At 44.7% G+C, this 23,857-nt stretch overlaps 1 protein-coding gene across 1 annotated transcript in view; it reads left to right on the plus strand.

The window, feature by feature from the left end:
- Nucleotides 1-23,857, plus strand: part of ANKRD13A (ankyrin repeat domain 13A) — a 464,307-nt gene that overhangs the window by 284,752 nt on the left and 155,698 nt on the right. The window contains exon 12 of the mRNA XM_086943131.1: nt 14,540-14,671. Coding sequence (XP_086799257.1) covers nt 14,540-14,671 — 132 coding nt within the window. The remainder of the gene's footprint in view (nt 1-14,539; nt 14,672-23,857) is intronic.

Below are 23,857 nucleotides of genomic sequence, written 5' to 3' on the forward strand. Positions count from 1 at the left end.
AATCAGTCCAACAACCATTCGAATCCAATCTACCTGTACTTTCTCTCCATTCATTCAACTCTTTCTCTGTAGCTTCAGCTTGAATGGATTTCACACTCTCAATCGTATCTTCACACATTCCAACGTCACCAATCCATCTTGCAGGGCCTGCAACATACATTCGATTCATTACATCTTTTGCTGTTTCTTTTGCGGTTTCGTCAGCAAATACATTCCCACGACCGACATCATCCGTAACCTTTTTGTGTGCACTGCATTTCACAATCGCAACTTGTAACGGCAAGGTCAGTGGCTCAAGAAGCTCATTCACCAACTGACCTTGCTGAATCTTAGCTCCATGCGAAGTCAGGAACCCACGTTCTTTCCACAATCGTCCAAAACTGTGAGCCATGCCAAAGGCATACTGACTGTCAGTATATATGGTCACTCTCATTCCTTTCGACAACACACGCTCTCGTAAGTGCAATCAATTCTGCTGCTTGAACTGAATTATGTGGGATACGTGCCGTTTCAACAACCGTATACAAAGTCATGACAGCATATGCCGCAGTCGTATCACCATTCGGAAGCTTGAAGCATGAACCATCCACCCATAAGGTTCCATCACACTTCACAAGAGGAGTATCTTTTAGATCTACTCTCCCTTTTGTTTCTTCTTCTGTCCTGAGAAAACAAGTGTGTCGTTCGACATCATCTGTCTCTACTGAAATCGGCAATAACGTGGCTGGATTCAACGTATTGCACCTCTTTATGTGCACATGACTCGCTAACAGTGTCAACTCGTAACCTGACAAACGAGCACTAGTCAAATGTTGTGTCTTGGTTCTGTTTAACAAAGTGTCCACCGCATGTGGAACCATCGCAATTAGCATATTATTCATCACTAAGCCAGCAGACTGTCGAATAGAAACAGCTGCTGCCGCTGTGGCTCTCAAGCAACTTGGCAACGCCTTAGCTACCGGATCCAAAGTCGACGAAAAATATGCGCATGGACACGGTTTGTCTCCAAAAGACTGTGTCAGCACTGACAACGCACAACCTTCTTTCTCATGGACATACAGTGTAAAGGGTTTACTGTAGTCGGGGGTACCCAACACTGGAGCCGAACACAATGCATCACGCAATTCGGAAAAACTTTTCTGACAATCTTCAAACCACAGAATGGGATTCGGTGTATCTTTACAAGTTAATGCCACCAAAGGTTTGGCCAACAAAGAAAAATTCGATATCCACTGTCTGCAATATAATGTAATGCCCAAGAAAGCACGTACTTCTCTCTGTGTCCTCGGCACACTCAATTTTGCAATTGCCTGAATTCTTTCTGGGGTCAGTTTCCTTCCCTCCTTCGATAAGAGGTGACCTAAGTAGGTCACTTCTTGTCGACAATATTGCAGTTTTGAAAGAGACACTTTGTGGTGCAGATCAGACAAATGACGCAACAACGACAACGTAGCTTCCTTACAAATCTCCTCAGTATCTGCAGCGACTAGTAAATCATCGACGTACTGAATAAGGGTAGCGCCATCAGGAAAAACAATCGTGTCAAGCTGTGTTTTTAAAGCCTGACTATATATTGATGGACTTTCACAGTAGCCTTGAGGAGCGCGTTTGAAGCGGAAGCTTCGGCCTCCTAAACTGAAACCAAAAATATCCCTGCTCTCCTCGGCAATCGGGATGCTGAAGAAAGCATTCTTCAAGTCAATCACCGAGAACCAAGTGACTGAAGCTGGAATCATAGTCAATAGAGCAGTGATGTCAGGGACAACGGGAAACTGTGGCACAACTATTTTATTTACCTCTCTAAGATCAATCACAAACCTGTAAACAGGTGGATGGGATGGGTCGGTACGCTTCAATACAGGCAGAACAGGACTATTACAAACGTTGCCTCTTGTCTCTTTAATTACATCTTTTTCAATCAGATCATAAATGATCGCTAACAACGCCTTTTCACCTTCGCTAGAGATCTTGTATTGGGGAATGCGCGGCATTCTAACATTGGCTTTCAATGTTACAATATATGGTGGTATTTCCAAAAGACCCACGTTGTTAGGACCAGTCGCCCAAAGACTATCCGGGAGAGAAGAAAATTCTGTCGGAAGTGTATCTTTCGACAAATAGATCGGGGAGACCACTCCCTTGCCCAGTGTAAGTTGTACTCCTGAAGGAGAACAATACAACCTTGCATATAGTCTTTTCAACAGATCCAACCCTAGAAGGTTCTCCCCACAACCTGTCGTCAGAATAAGGGGTGCTTCAAATTCATAAGGTCCAACAGAAAGAGACATAGGACTAGAAATCGGGTTCCTACCCGGGGCGCCAGAAAAACCTACTGAAACATTCATTTCCCCAGACAAAGGTGCGCCAGGGAGTTTTGAGTGCATAATAGAACTCTTTGTAGCACCAGTATCCAACAGAAAAGGCTCTGACACACCTGATGTAATCACCTCAACATAAGGTCCACTCTGATCTACTGGAACTGAAACAACTCCCTCTCTTTGTCCATGGCTGTCCTAACAATCATTACCATTCATTTCCTCACCTTCATTATAGTAATCGTCCGTATAGTACTGAGCGGTCCTACCAGATAAACCTCACTGTTGATCAAAACTATTCATCGAGTTCTGTGGAGGCAAAGAAAGTACATTCTGTCCACGACCTCTACCTCTAGGAGCTTGTTGAGCACCTCTACCTCTTACACCAGAAGCACCATTCGTACGCTGCAACAAAACCAGACAACTATTCTCGTAGTGGCCCTCTTCTTTGCAATACGCACACTGATTAGGACCATACGGAAAACGCTGTTGAGAAGACTCGTTTCTTTGCGAGTTTCTCGAATACTGCTGAGGTTGCTGATAGTCGAGCTGGCTATTACTACGGGGTGGATAAGCTTGCTGTAGAAGAACTTTAGTCTTCAATTCCTTAGTCTTCTTATCCGCTTTCTCTAACTCATCTTTGCGCCTATTTTCATAGTACTGGGCTGTAGCCAAAATCTGTGCTGACGTGGAAACAGCCCAAGCACTCTCAGAATCCTTCAACTTATTACACAGTTCAGGAAGCAAATTATGTACAAACTTCTCGACAAACAATCTCTAACTACCCTCTGTAGCCATATCCTGACCACTATGATCTACAAAGGTCTCTTCAAACCGCGTGAAGAAATCAGACACAGTCTCTTCTTTCTTCTGTTTACATGCAGACAACTTGTCCCAATTGACACGCAATTCGGGCATTAAAGTCTTCATATATGTAATAATCTTATCAGGAAGTTCAGTAATCAAATCCTCAGGCTTAGCACCACCTACTTGCCTATTGTCGGCATCTCTAAGATTAACTCATGTATCACCCAATTCAACCGCACGATCCGTATGACGAATCTTACTCCAAATAGGTTGTGGAACGACATTGCCAAACAACATGTCGATGTCCGCCAAATTCATAATACACGAACCCACGGTCTGAGTCAACTCTTTATAGTACCCTGCTGGATTTTTGCGTGGGTCAGTCAAAGACTGCTTAATAACTAAAACTTCAGCACGTTTCCATGGAACATGCACCCAGACACGCTGAAAATGAGCCGGTACAGCTGGCGGATTATTACCTGCACCAGCAGCCACTTCTTCTTTCCACACCGGAGGAACCTCTCTCATTGGATATTGTCGTGCCTTTCTCCCAACTGAAGAATGAGGCCCGAACAATTGTCGAGAAGGAGACTCACTCCTAAATGACAACAACATCGCAACCGCTTTCCCTACATCTGATGGACTTACAATAGTTCCTTTCGCAAATTCGGAACGTATGTTGTACAACTTATCAGGAGCTTTCCCTACTTCCTCGTCCCATTTTTCAACAAGAAAAGCACACATCGTATCGAAAACGTACCGTTGCTTCGGTGCTTCCCATTGAAAGAAAACATGCATAACACCCTCAAGATCATACTAGGTATCGTACATAATCCATTTACGCGCCATGTGGTCCAAAATCGTATGCTCATCCATATTCGGCAACTGACTACGTGACTGCCTACGCTCAGTATCAGGGGACATACCCAATTGTCCCAACAAAGGAGAAAAGAAACCAGTAACTGCAGTAGTCATTCGTTGTCTAGCAGAAGGAGAAGGTGAAAGAATAAGAGAAGACGGAACAATAGCAGAAGAATTCAAAGTCGGAATGGAGGGGGCATTAAGAACAGGCGTAGGAGTAGCAGACGAAGAAGGAGGCAAAGGAATAGTAGCCAACGGAAAGGGAGCTGGCTGTGGTGGAATCACAGGAGGCACAACAACTGGGGGTTGTGCAACCGCAGCTGGTGGCGGTGGTGCCGTAGCATTTTGTGCATAAGGGGGTGGCGAACTCAAGAGATGCGACATTAAAGGATCTTTCTCAATATCTTTCTTTTCTTTTCTTCCTGTTCTTTACGCGGCAAAACTGGATAGCATCTATCTACCGCTAACTTCTTCACTCTAAGCATCTGTTCGCTTTCTTGCTCTTCCTCATTATCTCTAAACGCAACAGCAGCTTGTACCATTCACATACCTCGTTTATTTTTCTTCGCTAATTTAATTTCTCTCTGTTTAGCTTCTTTGCGCCATATGCGAAAAGAGTCAAACATTGCCGGCCGGGCTTTCTTCTTAAAAAGTTTAACTTCTAGATTATCCAAAATCTCCGTGTCAAAACTACCATATTGGGGCCATTTTAAAACACCATCTTTCCTGGTGTATCGGATCCATACTTCATTATATGCGATGGGGCCTACGCCATCTTCACATAAAGACACGAGTCCTCCAATCGGGAATCCCTATTACAACCAAGACAAAACAGATTTCCAAGTCTGCTAAGACCAGGCATCTTCGCTCTCTAGTCTAGCTTCAAACTTCAAAGGATTATCAAATACGATAGTCTCATGAATACACGAGTCCCTTGACTTTGGTGCTTGCAAGTCCCAAATAAAGGCGATCCCAAGGGAATACCCAAAACTAAGAACCAAACTAAGGACTGGTAGACGCTCCACTCATACTTAACTGAGGTATTGATGACGTCACCAGAAGACTCGTCTAATGTTTTGCTCTACCAATCATCGAGGGTCCAAAACAGGGCGATAGTCAGGGCAGCAGTTCTTCGTAGCTGTCGGGAAGCGGGGAACCTCGCAGCAAAGACTGTCGGACCACGACGACATACAGGGGTCGATGAAGTGGCGGCCTTCCTCCAGAATTTTCACACGAAGCTCCTCACGAACCTCTGGCTTGGACCGGTACCGCTGAAATCGCCCTACGTTGGGCGCCAACTGAAGTACTGGGTTTTTTAGAACCCAGCGGTGCCAGGGAACACACCCGAAGACTTCGAGTCCTTCCTGTTTCAGACTACAGAAACACAGAGTCTTCTTGGTGAAGTCAAAGATCCTATTTATTGGCTGCAGCCAGTAACAGGTATCCTAGAAGTACAACACGGTGTATGTTCTCAGGAGACTGCTCAATCTTACAAAGCCAGCCTTCTCTTTTTATACAAAATATTATGCTTTAGGCAAACATTCCTTATTTTACAGTTGACCATTCACATATTTCCACTACAAAGAAAAAGCATGATGACAAGCCCATATTTCAGTTTGTCCAGCCCACAATCAATTACCCGGCAAGGGCTATGTATTTTCATCAGATATCGCCGGACCCCCAATAAAAACGGGCACCTCCTCCTCGTAAAGCAAGTCATAAAGAAAGAAACAGGGACAGGTTTGTGTAAGATTAGGCATGGTTTGTGTGCGATGAAAGGTTTATGATATGTTGTGCTTTGATGCCAATCTCATTCGGCCACAGGGAAAGGAACTGGCCGAACAGGTTTGGCTTCAGGCAGTGGAGTCAGCTTGCCCAGGTCACAGAGGAGTCAGCAAAGGTATACGTGTCCTTCAGGCTCGTTTTTGGCCTTGGTCATTTGGCCTATGTGAGGGCAATCACGAAATGGCTGCCGTTCACAAAATGGAACCAGAGGGTTCAGGACGGAAACTCTGATTTCATCACCCGAATATGATGAAAATGCTTGTGCATGGTATTCTAATCATTCTCGGTCTGCTGATACCAAAATCGTCATGATACGACGATGTTTATGACACGGGTCCAGAATTTTCAGTACCACAAGCTATATAGGGGATGTTTAGCTCATGGTGTAATTTAAAAATTGTAACAGCTACTAGGAAGGCTCATCATTGATTTCCAGAAGCTATCCTCTTATATTTGTAGCCCCCTATATTGACATGACCCCACACTCCCGCGCCGTATGCAGCTACTGCACTCGACCTAGCCCCAAAACTTAACATCAAAGCATTATTCCAACAGTGACCAAAACATCCGTGTTTAGCAGCAGATATACAAATGCAGGCATCAAACAACTCCTCTGTTGCCACTGTTGCAAACCATAGTGGAACCACTTGCATCATCATCTGTCATGGCAGAGTATATCAGAAGATAAATGAGTATTTGACATTGTACAGAATGATTACACTCTGATTTTAGACCTCCCTCCAAATATGTGTCCCTCAAACACTGAGCCTCTTTACCTGGAGTTGCTGGTTCAAGTGGTTTGTGCAGAGTAAAAAAACAGTGGTTGAACAGGTTCTGAAACATCCGAAGATAAAATAAATAATGGAAAGGAGAAGGTTTTTGGATCAGTAAAAGGGTGCACTGCCTGTTCATACGCATACAGTTCTAAGTAATATGGATTTTCCAGGTGCTATTCGGCGAGTGGACAAACCTAAACCACTCATGTGAGTAAAGAACTACTACTATCAAGTAAAAGGTTTGCCGAAGCACTCTGATAAGTAACGACGATTGTACAATGACAATATACAAGCACATTCAAGAACACCAATTTGACAGAAGTGACCAAAGTTCCACAAGATGAGTAAATCTTGGAGTCTTTAATGAAGATAATGTTATCTAGATATTCATATTTAATTAGATATATGTTAATGTTAATGTTAATGGGTGTCTTATATAGCGCTCGGCTACTCCGAGGAGTGTCCCGGTGCTTTCTGACCCATGGCTGAAAAGAGAAAAAGGAGAGCAGGGAACATATCAATTATTGATTATATAGCCATGTTTTCAAGGCCTTTCTAAAGGCCAGTAGATTGGGAATGCGGCGCAGATCGACGGGAAGGGAGTTCCACAGTTTCGGGGCGAGATATTTAAACGAGCGTCCAACCTATCCTGACTTTCCTAATGGATGGAACAGTTGCCAGGCCAAGAAATTCAGATCTCAAAGATCGAGATGGCTTGTAAAGGGAAAGCCATTTCTGGATGTAGTGGGCACCTACCGAGTGGAGTGCCTTATGGGCCAATGTAAGGTATAATACCTGTGATCAAGAAATGTGCAATAGACCTACAATAGGCAGAATTTCCTATATGGAGTAAATAGATGATTAATAAATAGTTTTAAGTCCAAAATGCAAAAGCCTGCAGTACCTTTTAGGAGCTCTTCTCTCTACCTTAATGTCTGCATCACATGCTTCCTCCAAATTCATGACCGTGATAGACGATCCGGTCAGGAAATATTTTTTTTTTACCTATGTTTGGACAATTGATTACTAAAATCAAATGTGTGACAAAATGTGTCAAAATACTTATGGATAACTCCCACAAATCTGCAAAATCTAGATCCCCAGGCAAACTTTATAAAATAAAAGTCTGCCTTCTTGTGAAAGAGTCCTTGATGGAGGTTATGGACAAACCGATCACAAAAGTGTATCTTATGTAATGCGCCCTGATTTCTTCATATTAGCAATGTATTCTTTTTTTATTTTTTATAAACTGTTTAATTGATGAAAACATAACCAAAGTACAGCAATACATTGAGGGCATGGTATGCATTAGGTATAGAGTCATTGTGAGCTGGTCAACATTACATTAATAACATCACGATCCTCCGTTTGGAGGTGACCCATCAGTAGCAAATGCATAATCGAGTCTCATTCTGTCACTCTGAAGTTCAACTGTTGGAGACAAACATATATATCCCCCCTATGATTGGTCCACATACCCCACTTGCGGTCCCACTTTTTGGGGCATCCCCTGTGTTTGAAGACATCCTTTTTGGCTATCATGGCTCTATCCATGTGAACTGCCCAATCTTGAATGCTAGGCATCGCTCCCACGCTTCATTTTTGTGCTTTGTTGCGTTTTGCGATGGTCCATCCAACGAAGCCCATGTTTTCTCGGTCTGCGTAAGGTCAGTTGCATCCCACACATTTAGTAGACAAAGTTTTGGGGAGGGCGTCAGTGTCTTACCCCCAGCCCTCTCCATGTGTTTAGTAATACCGTTCCAGTAAGATCTGGCAACTGGTCAGTCCCAGATAATGTGAAAAAGGTCCCCTCCTGGCAACATCGTCTTATGCAAGAGGGATCTACCCATCTGCCCATTTTGACTAAAACTCTAGCATCTAGATAAGCTTGATGCAGGATCTTCATTTGGACCAGAAGTCTCATGGGGATGGCTACCTCTCCAGGGGAGGCCAAGGCATCACACCAATCATCCTCCTCGAGCATACCCAGGTCCGACTCCCAGTGTTGCCGCAGACGCGCTAAATGGTCTGGGCGGGTGTTGATCATCTTTTTGTACGTGCGAGATATGGCCTTTTTATTCATGGGATCCAGTAGTAACCAATCTTCTAATGGAGAGGCCTCAGGAAGTGGGTCGCCCTTTGGCAGCACTGCTTTGAGTGCGTGGCTGATCTGTAAATATCTAAATGTTTCGGTCTGCCCAAGCTCGTATTTCTTCAGGAGGTCTGTGAAAGTAGCTAGTCTCCCTACGTTCCATAAGTCCCCCACCGTTGAGATGCCAATCAGGTCCCACTAATCAAACCCGGGCAGGCACTCAGACAACCCAAGAATTCGGGCTTCCAGATTGGTGTAGCGTGTGTGATTCTATTGTGCCAACCCATTTGTTTATTGAACCTATGCCAAGTTTCAATTGTGCAGCAGTAGGTCCAGTGAAGTTTAATTTTCGGGGGTTTGTGTATAGTGCTCTATTATATCCGCCCTGCCCGATGAGCCACCAGTCCGTGCGAAAGTTCAGATCCATATGATCTCCATAAGCCCATCAGTTAATTGCGACTAGCTGGGATGCTTGATAGTACAACTTGATATCAGTTAATGCTATGCCCCCCTCATACTATCCCGCCAATAGCTTTTTCATACAATCCGTGGTCCCATAGCAGAGCGTGCACAGCACTGTCGATGTTGGTGAAGTAGGAGTCAGGGAGTCGGGGGTGTTCTGCAACACGTAAAGAAAGAACGGCAGTGCTAGCAATTTAAAAAGGGCCCAAAAGAGTCAGGGGGAGAAAAAGCCAGTGTTTGACATTGGCGCTGAAGCGTCTGAAGGTTTCCTGCAAGTTTGCTTCATAGAATTGGGCTGGGTCAGTCGTGATTTATATACCTAAATAGCGAAAGTCGCCCGATGCAACAGGGATGTCATATCCTCTTGGATTACGCGGTGGTGGCCCTCACAGTATATATAGCTGAGATTTAGACTAATTAATTGCATCCCCTGAATGAGTGCCAAATATTTGGAAAATGTGGAGGATACAGTGAAGGGTAGGTGATGGAAACGCCATGTATAACAGAATGTCGTCCGCGTACAAAGAGATGCCCATTTAAGTCCACGGATCAGGGGTCTCCCCTCACTCAGCTCCAGCACCAAGGCAAATATTTGGGGCAACCTTGCCGGGTTCCCCTTCCCAATTGGAACTGTCTAGAGGTATGTTGATTAACCACAACCTGGGCATTCGAGTAGGCATATTGTAGTTTAACCCACTTTATGCATTTGAGTACGAATCCCATCCTCTCCAGGGCTGCTAACAGGAAATTCCATTCAATGGTATCAAATGCCATCTTGGCATGTAGGGACAGTAGGGCTGCATCCTCCCTGATCGTATGGTGTCTGCCCGGTACCCCGTTTAATCATCGTAAATTCAGGGCGGTATTCCGTCCAGGCTTAAAGTCTGATTGATCTGGGTGTATCAGATCAGTGATTTGGGGAATGAGTCTGATGGCCAATAGTTTTGCAAGTATTTTTGCTTCTACCGAAAGAAGGGTCATAGGTCTGTATGCCTTGCAATCATCAAGTGGCTTGCCCTGTTTGTGGATGACCACAATGGATGCCAGTCTAATATCTTTTGGCAGCATCCCTTCTCCAAAACATTTGAGGTACATTTGGCTAAAATAGGGGAACAGTTTGGAGGCCATTGGGTTAAAGAATTCAATCGGGAACCCGTTAGGTCCCATAGCCTTTCCCGATCGGATGACGCTAATTGCCTATTGGATTTCTTCCTCCGTAGGTTCTCCCTTGAGGGAGTCTCTATCTTCAGGGGACAAACAGGGGACTTTGATAGTCGAGAGTAGTTTCCCAGCCTGTAGCGGTGAGTTTGTCCCAGTTGATGTGTATATTGATTCGAAATAGGTTGCAAATGTGTCCGCTATCCGCTGTTGATCAGTAATTTCCTCTCCGTTCGGCCCGAGTAATTGATGCACCCATCTTGATTACTGCTCTTTTTTTTTCAAGCCGGGCCAGGAGCTTGCCTGTTCTCTTCCCATGTTTGTATATTTTATGACAGGCTGATTTGTATTTCGCCTTGGTCGCCTCCATAAAGAGTTGTTTATAATCTAGTCTCACGACCGCCAGTGATCGGGGGTTTGCGCTAGTGTAATTTCCCTCTGGAGGATATCTGCCTCAAGTTGCACTATGCGTTTGGTTAGTTCCCTCTTGTGGCCCACCATCAGAGCGAGGGCTCTCCCCTTCACCACCCCACTGAACGCGCCCCATAGGATTCGGGATGAGGTGACCAAGCCAACGTTTTCTGTAAAGTATAGTTGGGTATCTTTAATTAATGCCGCTTTGATGTGTGGTATTTTGAGCGCCCAGGGATTTATGATCGGGGTCGTGCATCCAGGTTGGGAGCCATCTGTCATCCTAGTAAGAATGGGAAAATGGTCTGGTTAGTTCCCTCTTGTGGCCCACCATCAGAGCGAGGGCTCTCCCCTTCACCACCGCAGTGAACGCGCCCCAAAGGAAACGGGATGAGGTGACCGAGCCAATGTTTTGGGTAAAGTATAGTTTGGTATCTTTAATTAATGCCGCTTTGATGTGTGGTATTTTGAACGCCCAGGGATTTATGATCAGGGTCGTGCATCGAGGTTGAGAGCCATCTGTCATCCTAGTAAGATTGGGAGAATGGTCTGAGATTCCCCGAGCAAGGCAGCGGGATTCAGAGAATTCATTAATGTCTTGTGCGTGTGTGAACATGTAATCAATACGTGACTGGCTATTGTGGGCCCCGGAGGGAAGGTAAATTGTGTAGTCGTAGGGTTAAGTTGTCGCCATATGTCGACCAGGCCCAATGGCGGATAGGAATTCAGCCAGTTTGGATCCCACTGTAGTGTCTCTACGCGGGGATAGGCAATCCAGTGCACCTTCTTCTGTGAGATTGAAGTCTTCCCCCAGCACCAGCGTGCCGAGTGGGAGATCAAGGAGAAAATTTCAAAGGTCTTGCAGCGTGGAGTGTTGCAGCCCGGGGGGAACATATGCGGAGATTACATTTAGTGCTTTCCCTTCCCAGGTACCGGATACAGCAACAAAATCTACCCTGCCCATCAGACCAGGTTCTATGAACTATATAGTGAGAACCCTTCCATATAAGCACCCCAGAACCCGAGGTGAACCCAGCATGTGTGGTCACCTGATACCCCCACCTGTTCAGGGCCTTACAGGAATTACCAACCAGGTGTGTTTCCTTGAGGAGGACAATGTCCGGTGCCTGTCTCTTCAAGTATTGGAGGGTTTTCCCTCCTTAGAATTTGTCCCCCAGACCATTACCGTTCCATGTCGGGAACTTAAGATCTGCATGTGGTCCCATTTATGGAGGGGGAAAGATGACTTGTGTGTAGAAGAAGCGGAGGATCTGTGACACTGGTTTCAACTTGTTGGTGTGATATGCGCATGTTCGTGCTACAGGTCTGTGGACAGGTCCACTCCTTTATGTAATTTGAAAACAACCCATCGAATGTGTACAGGGACACCACAATCGGATCATCTGACACTCCAGTATAAGCGTAAAATGTAACTTGTGGCATTGTAGAAATATGGCATTACTGTACGAAACAAGAACTACAGAAAAAACTGCCCAACTCCCTAAACTCCCTCCACCTCCTCCCTGCTGAACGGATTCCGATGACCCGTATCCCCGACAGTGCAGAGTGCTCGTCGCCCTCCCAAGCCTGTGATGGGGAACGTGGACCTGACCCGCACCTCCTCCCATCCCTTTACATAGGAACTTAAATTTAAGTCACGGGAGATGGTATATAACATAGAGTATACTCATCACAGTCCTGGTGTATGCTTCCTCAGGTCCACAAAGCAGTGTAGATCAAACTCAATCGGAAGTGATGCCATAGAGCAGAACAACAGGTTACATAGGTAGTATGAACCTCACATCTCACCCTGCTTCATCTGTGGTGGTGCAACACCATCCAGGTGATTGTTATCTAAGGCATCTTTAAGTCCATGCTTCCCAGTCCACTATATGTATCACCCTGAATTATAGATCCATTCTTTGCTCGTCAGGTTCCCAAACTGGTTGTTGGCATCTGTTCTTAGCGTTGTTTTCGCTACGGGCGTCTGCCTTCCCCCTTCTTTCATCGTTCGTTGAGCCAGTCCAATACCCCAACAGAGTCTGTCAAGAAGCAACTCCTACCATCCGCCTCAACACGCAATTTCGCTGGAAACAGCATTGCATATTTGAGCACGCGCTCTATGAGAGCCTTTTTTGCCTCCAAGAAGGAGCGTCTCTGTTTTTGGACCTTAGTAGTAAAGTCAGGAAAGTAGGTGATCGTACTGTTCTCAAATCTAAGAGGAGATGCACTGCGGGCCGTTTGATCTCTATCTCTGAAGTTAAACACTCTCCCCATGATAGGTTGTGGAGGTGCCCCAGGCCTGGGTCTACCTCCCAGAACATGGTGGGCTCTCTCAATTGAGAAGAAGTAGGTTTTTAGGCTGCAAGTATTTGGCCACCAATTCTTCAACAAAGAGGTCTGCTGCTGGCCTCTCCACTCTTTCGGGCACCCCCAGGATGTGAATGTTATTCCTCCTCAACCTCCCTTTGTAGTCGTCCAACTGGGCCACCAGACGCTGAATCTTTTGCTGTAGTTCCGAGACTTGCTTTCCAAAAACGGATACGTCAGTGGCAAGTTCCTGGGTGACGCCCTCTACTTCTTTCACCCGAGAGTCCATTTTACGTAGATCAGCTCTGAGGAGGGATACATCAGTGGCCACTGAGTCCATTCGGCCCTCAAGCGAGGCATGGACACCATTAATAGCTGCTAGCACATCCTGAAGCTTGGGTGTTGCTTGCTCGTCCTCCTGTTGTTGGGTGTAAAGTCACCTAATTACTCTTTCTGAATTTTGTTTACTGTACTGGCTGGCTGTCTTACTGGACAGAATCTTTGGGCCTGAACTTTAGCTTTAATTTGTGTTTACAGCTGGCTCCTTCTGTCTACCTGGGTACGTCCTTGTTCTTCAAATGTTCCACAGATATCATATATCATTAATGTTCCCCACTCTGATTTACTTTTAATGAGAAAAAATGATTGCTTGTTTGATTTCGGAGTATGTAACCTCTCCTCCCATCCCCCTGGTATTTTCATTTTGCTCTTGCTCCTAGCCAGAGCCCAGAGGATCCAAGTGTAATATCCTTCACTCACAATGTGTTGTGACAAGTCTATAACATGTCCCATGTGTTCTCTGAGTAGTTTTTTTTAGTTGTAGCTTTTAACCCGCCCATTCTCCCCTGCTTCCACCCCCACTACTTTCTCCCCACCGACCACTCCCTCCCAGAGAAGATTTGAAAATGTAGGGGTCTCTAGATGTAATGTTATTGCAAGGTGGCTTTTTTATCTTGAAAAAAAGTGTTTGCAAGTGTTCCAAATATTTGCCTTAGTTTGTATAGTTTGTGTCTAATCTGTGTGAGGACACCAGTACATCCAAAGCAAGGCAAGCCCTGTGTTTTTTAGTCATTCTCTGTTTTTCTGCATTGGTTAACCGTGTAATGACTGCTTTATAGCCGATTGTGGAGCTCTAAGCAGTGCTTTTTAGTAAGGATTGTGACACGGTTTAGAGCACTCTTATAATGTAGGTGAATTGATGGGTGGTATTGGCACAGTTCTATAAAGGTTTTATTTGATAAAAACTTACTCTTGACACATGAGAATAATCTAAAATGCTAATGGCATGTAGTGGCAGTGGATCTTTCAGATCTAGCGTTAAAAAGTAAGCTTAACTTCTTAAGGTGTTTAATGCTTATCGATAAGTGATTGGCAGCTATATTATTCTGGTGGAATTATAAACGTAAAATGAAAATATTATTTTTTGTCACTGAATTACATTAAAAAAAGTTTGAAGAACCCTCCCAAATGTCAATACGTTTTTATCTTGTATATTAAACCAGGATGTACTGTTAGTAGTGTGTGCTGTTTCATTTATTTATTGCATTTGCTTTCTTCTGCAGAAATTCCTTTGTTTCATGTGCTGAATGCGCGAATTACTTTCGGAAATGTGAATACTTGCAGTACAGCCGAAGAGACATCTCCAACGGCTTCTCCAACGGCTTCACCCGTGGCTTCTTCGGGCGAAGAAAAAGGTGAACCAATACATTGAAATGTCAGCTATATCTCAATTACATGAACGCGCTTTGAGTATTACTATTGAATGGCACAGCTAAGTACCTTGATGCACACCATCTTGCTCCTCCATACACTAGTTTTTCTCAGTCTTCATGTTCCTTAGCATGACAGTGAGTGTAACTGTGTGTGAGACAGTCAAGTCTGAGTGAGATTGAATCAGAATAACTGTGAACGAGGGAGACTGAGTGAGTATGAATTAGTCACAGTGAGATTGAGTGAATCAGAATGTGTGGACATAAGTGAATCAGGGCGAACAAGTGAGTCAGGGGAGAAAAAGTGAGAGTAGGTGAGGAAGAGAGACTAAGTGGGAATGAGCCCGTGAGACTTAGTGAAGATGAGTGAGTTACAGTGAAATTGAGTTAGGCTGAATGAATGAGACTGAGTGATATAGGGTAACTTTGAGTAAATCAGAAGGAGTGAGAATGAGTGGGACCGAGTTGAGAGTAAGTGAGAATGAGTGAGTCAGGGTGAGAATGAGTGACTGTGACTCATTGAGACTTAGGGCCATATGTATCAAAACATTTCCCCATAGACACAGAATGGGCAAAACCCTTTGATACATCTGGCCCAAAGTAAGTAAGCGTGAGTGCAAGTGCGAATGAAAATAAGTGAGAGATTAAGACTGAATGCAAGTGAATGTGAGCGAACCCTCTAAATAAAAGTTAGGCTCGCTCACCGGAATTTGAGCCAAGGTTAACACCCCGTCACTTTCAGTGGCCACCACTGCTCCAGTGTGCTGTTTGAGATTGAGTCCTGTGTGCTTAGTTGAGAGAGATGTTCAGGTGGTATGTTTTAGGAAGGAAGTTTAACTCAGCCTCTGATGCTTTCGTTGGTGTAATCTATCTTGAAAGGAAAAACAGGACCATAATCACTAAACCAATTTGAATCATAAAGAATTCACAGAAGAACTCCTGATAGGCGTCAATTGTTTTAGTACTTTAGATTTCGCTTTCATTATTGCAAAGAAATATGTCGTTGTAAACCTCACATAGACGGTGGATTGCTCAAAGCATGGTTTTCTATTAAAGTCTGTGAACACCCACAAACGTATGTGTTTGAGGCTATTCACAAAATCAGATCGAACCCTTCAACTCCCTGGAAATGGTTGGTATTTAATCCAGCAACGGGCTCAAATGCCTCTCCTTCCTGGATGGTAAAGGGCATGGGTACCTCCAGATTTGGAGGGGATGTAGGGGAAGGTGTTTCTTTACAGGAATTATTTTTTTCCTGTGATGGGAAAGCGGGCTGCAATTCCCAAGGGAATGATTGAAAACTCTATGTACTTACACATTGGGGAAATGAGAGCCCCTGAACAATGTCACATTTTCGTCTCTAGTAGAATGTCTGGAAACGTGCTCCTGGTGCACCCTTCTAGGCATACTACTGGGTATTTTCTGAATTGCTAAAAGTAGTAAATCTGTGTACTAGTTCATAGGAGTACTATTTTGTGTGCGCAGGTTTTTTTTAATTTCTATTTTTTTTGTGATTCGGCCCAATGGTCCTTACAGAACTCGTTAAAATCAGGCAGTGCATTGCCATGTAAACCAAACAAGTAAAAATATAACAAATTCTAACACACTCTTTTCTGCTGCATGCCGAACAATGAAAAGCCATGACTCAATTAAAACAACAAACCAAAATCGTCACTTTTTTAACATCATAAAGAGGAAATGTTTATTTTTCACCCATCCATATGCATAACTATCAAGTGACGTGTGTCTGGAGTGACACTGCAGCAGTTCTATCTTTTGATCCAAGATAAGTTTGCATTTTGAGTCTTTTTTTATCATATACATACACTTCAAAATCCATAAGCTTAGAACTGACTGAAGGTGTTAAACTTTATATGTGGCCTAACAAAGGTTATACAGAATCATTTCCCTTTGTTTCTCTGTGTGTTGATTGTGTACACGAGGGCCTCTACTAACCAGGCCATTTTAAATAATGTATCTGATCATTATACTGTTATATGTCAAGCAGGAGGAGGCTTTTTGGTCCTAGTTTTTTTTTCTGGGCCTCTACTAACCAGGCCATTTTAATTATTTGTATCTGCTCATTATACTTTTATATGTCAAGCAGGATGTGCTTTTCTGGTCCTAGTTTTTTTTAATCGATGCATTCTGGAGCTAGTAGACCCACAAATCCACACATTGAATGGAAAAAATACTACTAGACACAAAGCTATGGAAAAATCAGATGTGAATGGATTGTTCATGCCTGTTATTGGACAGCGTGAAATTTTCCTGACCTCCCCCATTGCCGACCTACTGTACATCACCCTGTGCCTCCTGTTGTGCATCACCATATACCCCCTGCTGTACTTCTTTCTAGAAATGCACAAGTCCATGTGCCCCTCAACTTTTCATGACCCAGTGTTCTCCTAATGCACCATATCTTTTCCTCACCTCATGAAATCTCAGTGATCTCAAGAAACACATCACCCAGTATGCTTGTGAGGCGCATTATCTAGTGCTCCTGTGAGGCACATCTTCCTGTGCTTTTGTGAGGTATATCACTCAGTGCTTCAGTGAAACACATTGCGCAGCTCTCTTCTGATTCTTGTCATACAGTGTTCCCCTGGACACAGTTACTAGTGTTCCCATGAGGCCCATAAACCTGTCCTTCTTTGAGTCACAGCAACCGTGATCAACTGAAGTGCATCCCTCACTTGTGCTCTTCTACTTCTCCTTGTGCTCCCCTTTTGCGCTTCGCCTAGAGCCGTCCTGCTGTACATCTCTCTAATAATACCTTGTGCATTGCCAGGTATGATGTGTCTCATGCTGCATAGTTTTATGTTTATTGCCCATTTGTTTGTTAGTAGGTGTCCATGGTGTTCACAGATTACTCTGTCTACTGGAGTTCGGAAAAATAAATGTGTTGGTCTGTGTCTCTATTTGGACTCCTATGTTCGCTGAATCGGACTGCATAAACTATACAAAATCCCGTCTACCTTTCATACATCCAGGGATAGTGGAATTTCGTGGATTGATGCACATGGTCTTCAGCCTTCTCCTCAAACTTAGTGATTCCCAAGCCCTTGCGTCTTCTTGGTTTCTTGCTCTGCCTTATCCATGAAAGGAAGGGTCCTTCTAACACAAACATATGCTCGTTTTTTAGCTATGCCTCATTAAAATTAACGTTAGTGCAATATTGGCTAGAGGCAGTGTTGTTGTTAAAAACCAAGTATTTAGGTATCCAACAAGAAGCTTTGTAGTCTTGATGTCTTCCCACTTCGAAATAAACTATTTGTCTACCTGAAGCAGTTTCCACCTATGGACCAGCCTTGAAGAGCTCAACCATACTATTAAAAATTAGTCAAATGAGTTGACTGCTGAAAAGAACCGGCTATTTGTAGAAAAAGTAAACTAATTTCTAGAATGGATAAGCTGTGCTTGTTGATGGTATGCCTTACATGGGAGTCTGCACTTCTTGATGTTGAAGAAAGCGGCCTCCATTGCTTCCCCCTATAACTTCCTCCCAGGAAGCTCTTTGTGGCAAATCCAGTCATTTTCATCCTTTATATGGAACCCTTGGGAGCCATCCTTGCAGATAGGAACATTAATATCCACCAGTAGGGGGTAGGGGGTGGGGTGGCCAACTGCCGGAAAAGATGGCCTCACACTAACACAGCTCTGAATCCCTAAACCCTGAAAATCCAACAACAAATCTGTGCCTGTGAGTCACCATCAGACCTGAACCGGGGACATAGATATCGCCAAGATTGCCCAGAAGAGAAGGGCCAAATCTTGCCCGGATTGTGCCGAAACTCGCAGCCTGGGCGCAGCAGCAGGCCACAGACTTGCATAATCGCACAGCCGAAGGCATTGCCCTCATGGTGGGAAAAGTGCATAATGCTCCACTGTGTATTGGCAAGGGGTACCGGCTGAGAGTTCCCTATACTTAGCCGCGTGTGACGGTCATCACTCCCTGGCACTAGCTAACAGGACATTTCACTACTAACAGCGACCTTGTGCTAAGCCTTGCAGAGATCGTTCTTGCAAGAAGGGCCAACGTACCAGTGGCAATACTGGCGTGGAGGTGAGACAAGAGGGGGTAAGCCAACAGGCCAGTGGGAACGCTTTCCTGGGCAGGCGTTGGAGACACCCTTGGGCCCCTACCCTCGTATAGTAGCAGGGCCCGGCACCATCACTATAAGCTGTGCCACGTCGGGGAGCAAAGGAGGACGCAGCTTGCACCAACCCAAACTGGACAAGTTCTCCTGGCTTAAGATGCAGGTGATAATACTGTGGTTGCAGACTCAAGAATCCCTGGTCTGTCTCCCTAGGCACAGGCTTGATAAGTGCTGGATCTCCAGCCAAATTCAAAAGGAAAATTACTGTTCACTTTTACTGCTTTTCTTTATCTTCTCATTTATTTGCTTCAATGTGTTCAATTCACTTAGTATTATTATCATTACACTCTTGAGTGGGGAGCGTTTCCCCGGAGCACGGCTCACAATTGCATTTTTGGCTCAACAAGTAGCGGTGCACGACCATACTCATAGTTTTAAGATGCAGGTGCCCAACCGGATTTAGTGCAGGAAATGCAGAGCGCTCCGGCAGAAAAGGCACGTCCACCCTACAAGACCTACTAGAAGCGGTCACCGCTGTGCATACGTCGCTCAAATCCCATATAGACACTGTATCCACAGAAATCTCCCTTATCCGTGCTGACTTTAGGATAATGGACGATTGAGTAAAAGAGGTGGAGGAAGTAACTTAAGTCTTCGCCAACAACACTAGGGCCCTGGAAAAATAAGTATGTGAACTGCAAACCACCAGCAAGGCCCTGGCGGACCAACTGGATGACTACGAAGGTAGGGCCAGAAGGAACAATGTCAGAATTCTTGGGGTTCCTGAGAGAGTTGAAGGCCATGCAGCTGACTTATTTGTGGAGGAATTAATCACTCAGCTTTTACAGCCTAAAAACCTCTCCAACTACTTCTCCATAGAAAGGGCATACTGAGTACTGGGTGAAAAACCTAAAACTGGAGAACCGCCCAGGCCAATACTAGCACGTGTCTTTAACTTTCGAGACAGGGATATGATCCTACAAACCGCACGTTGTGCCCCTCCTCTCAAAATTGAAAATAATGTCGTCACATTCTTTCCAGACTTCACTATGAAAGTGCGGAGAAAGCTTTCTCGAAGTAAAAAAAAGCCCTTAGAGACAAAGCGCTGACTTATACAATGCTGTTTCCTGCAAAATTCAGGGTGGAGGCCGAGGGTAAAACTTAGGTATTCACAGAGCCGGAGGCAGCATGGGTGTGGTTGGACGGATGGCGGCAGGTTGGAGGCCCGGACAATCCCGAAAGGCGCATGCGACAAATGGGAAGAGATCAGAAACGGACTGCTTCTGGCCAAGAAGCAAGGGACCTCACCGATAAAGACCACTGTTAGGTAGATAGTCTGCCCCACCATAAGCTGCTTCACTCAGGCAACTTTCCCAAAGAACCAGCAGGCGCAAGTTCACACTTCCTGAGGACACATAGATTAATCGAAGGGCCTACAAATTAGGGAGGGGTTTCAAGTGAAGTGGCGAGACTGTATGTTGCCGAATGTGCGACAGAGCAGGAGGGCCCGAAGCAACAATGGCTGAGTATATGCATGACAAATTTATTCTCACAGACTCCAGGCTACATGGTTAATTATTGACTGGGGTTTGGAGAACAAAAATATGGATCTACCTCTCCCCCAAAACAGGGAAGGGGGGGCGACGGGCACCCTTGAATGTTGGGGTGGCGGGTAAATCAATGTCCGTCTTTCAGAGAGGCATGGCGGGGGGGGGGTGAGTTTTCAAGTTACTGTGGTTTTACTTAGTTTTTGTTACATTCTTGTAATGGGTGTCTCCGAGCAGCTCACGCTTATTATGGGCTCCGGCCCTTACCATTGGGATTGTAAACACAGCAGCTCATAAATATTGCAACTAATATCAATGCAGTTATGACACAATCACCAAGAGACATTGGCACTATTGCCCCTACAACTGTGAGATAAACAGCACTAGAATAGGTCGATACTACTGGGGTGAGAAGAGCGGAAATTGCATTTAATCTGCTTTCCTGGAATGTCAATGGGTTGGACCATAAACTCTAAAGGGTGGTGGTTCTCCAATATATCAAACCGCAGGCATTAGATATTGTCTCGTTGCAATAAACCCATCTTGTCGGAAATATGTGTAAGGCACTTGACAGATGGGGATATAAATTAGTAGTGCACTCTTGCTTCACCACAGGGTGGGGATACCTTCCATTCATTGTGACACACTCACGTACTGATGAGTATGGTCGCTTTGCGGCCTTGTCAGGCACCTGGGAGGGCAGATGTATAAATATCATGTCAGTATATATACCTCTGGCACTACACAATGTGGCCTTAACATACATGAGCAAGATAATACTGGATCTGCCAGAGGGGGACCTAGTGATTGGAGGGGACCTTAACATGACACTGAGTGAACAACTAGATAGATACCCACCCTGGAACACTCCCCGTCCTGAAAACACTATGGCCGAATTTCTTACATCTCTGGGCTTGGCAGATGTGTGGCGCAAGACACACCCACAAACACTGCAATACACCTTTTACTCAGCAGTACATAACAGCAGATCCTGGATCGACCATATCCTAACGCTGGCAGACAAAACACACTCTTTCACAGAGGCATCTAGCTAGGGACATTTCAGACCATGCCCCCATACTGGCCTGGTTTGTGGTGGGGGACACCCCAACTCGCAGAACAATTACGATCAATCCGTGGTGCCTAAAAATTCAGCATATCAAAACCACTCTTTTGAAAGCCACAGATAACTACTTTTCGGAGAATGTGGGATCTGTCCATTTATCTTGAGTCATCTGGGAGGCATACAAGGCAGTGATAAAGGGTCAGGCCCTCTCCCTTGCAGTGGGACACAAGAAAGAGAAGTGTAAACAACTGGAAGAACTGGAGCGCGACATTCTAATCAGGGAGCAATCAGCCACGCATACCCCAGATAAAACAGCTAACCATGTATTGGAACTCAAGAAGCATGCATATAGAGGGATAGGAACCAAGGCCACCAGAGAAAACACTGTGCACAATTACATTGAATGTATGAACAGGTTGATCGCACAAGCAAATTACTTGCATGGTTAGACAGGCAAGACAGTGCCGACCGTTGGGTCATGGTGATGCTCGGGCGGGATGGAGTGTGGAGAAAGGATCCGCAAGACATAGCAGAGGGCTTTGCTGAATATTTCACACAACTATATTACCCCTTGGCCTCAGCAACAATAGATGAGTCAAGGGTACTAATAACCAACATGCAGATCCAAGCCTTAACCCCAGAAGACCAACATTCACTAGATGCAGATATCACGGCGGATGAAATTGTGGCGGCAATACTCTGATTACAAGCAGGGAAGCCATGGGGCCGAATGGCCTCCCAATGGAACTCCTCTAAATGAATTCCACATCTGGATATGGAGGCGGAGAAGCTATGAATTTCCAGTTAAGCTACCATCAGCTAGATTCATGAAAGGAAATTGCGCTCGCAAAGGGCCAGATTCTGAGAATCTGGCCCTTTGCGAGCGCAATTTTTGCATTTGGGATTGCATTTAAGGAATCTCTATTAGAGATTCCTTAAATGCAAATCATTAACCAATTTTAAATTGCGAATTCGCAATATTTGGCCGCTATTTACCACGAAGTCTGACTTCGTGGTAAATAGCGAAAAAATAGAAAAATGCACTTTAGTGAATTTTTCTCTGTTGCATGTTACACACACACATGTCCTTTGGACATGTGTGTGCGCAACACCTGTGTAAATTTGCATTTCAGGGGTGCTACAGGGTGTCCTTTGGACACTCCTGGCACCCTTGAAATCGCTATCCTATTTGCGCTTAGCAAATTGCTAATCGCAAATAAGGAATACTCCCCATTCATTCCTATCCTTATTTGCGATTAGCAATTTGCTAATCGCAAATAAGGAATGTGTAGGAATCGCAATTTATTTAGCGATTCCTACATGAATCCCGTTTTGCAAGTCCTTAATAGCGATTCCTTAATAATCGCTATTAAGGACTCGCAAAACGGCTCTTTGATGAATCTAGCTGCATGTCACGTGGGCTTGAGTGAAAGAGCGGAGGGGGGGGAAGTTGGGACATGCACGAGAATTTGACCCGGGAGAGCATTTTTTTTTCTTTTCTTTATTTGTCATGGGGGAGGGATGGGAGGGAGTTGGAACTCTTTCTGTAAAGTTTATTTTATAAATTTCGTTAAATACCAGGCAATGTCTTACTGCTAATTCTCATCCTTTACCACTGACACTGTTTGTTTTAAAATAATAACAATGAAAACGATTTAAACATTAAATGAATGCCACAGAGGTGGCACCCCACCTGCTCAATATGTACCTTGAGAGTACACAAGAAGGACTATTGCCCAGAGACCAACGAGTGGCCTACATAGCAGTGATTCACAAGAAAGGAAAGCCGGCAGAAGACTTCACCTCATATCGCCCCATATCTTTAATCAATGTAGAGGTCAAAATTCGAGCCAAAATATTAGCTACGAGGCTTCTCCCAGTTGTGACTAAGCGGATCAGTCTGTATTTATGCTGGGCCGAATTACCGCATTAAATCTGCGTGGACTGAACGGGGTGTTTGCTAGGAAAGACAACATTCAGGGAAGCGCCGCCATACTGTCATTGGATGATCGTATGGCCTTTGACACTGTAGAATGGCCCTATATGTTTGCTGTCTTAGAGCGTATGGGTCTGGGGAAAATCTGTGTGGAGTGGATCCAACTTCTATATGTAGAACCCCTCCCGCAGGTGGTGAATGGACATACGTCGAAGACCTTTGCTCTGTGCCGAGGGACAAGACAGGGTTGCCCTCTGGTCCCAATTATATTCGCACTAATTCTCGAGCCTTTGACGAGCTGGATCCGAGGGGACCCTTTGTTACGCGGATTAAAGTGGGCAGATGGGTGGGAATATAGAATCTCGCTTTACGCTGACAATATTTTGTTGTATGTGGCATCCCCTCAAGCCTCAATTATCAGGATATTCCAGATCTGTTACAACTTTGGGAAGTACTATAGATATACCATTAAATGGTCTAAGTCGGTAATATATCTGCTCCACTGACCCGCCCGGTCCTACC

This window comes from Lissotriton vulgaris, chromosome 11, assembly GCF_964263255.1.
Source record: "Lissotriton vulgaris chromosome 11, aLisVul1.2, whole genome shotgun sequence".
Lineage (NCBI taxonomy): Eukaryota > Metazoa > Chordata > Amphibia > Caudata > Salamandridae > Lissotriton > Lissotriton vulgaris.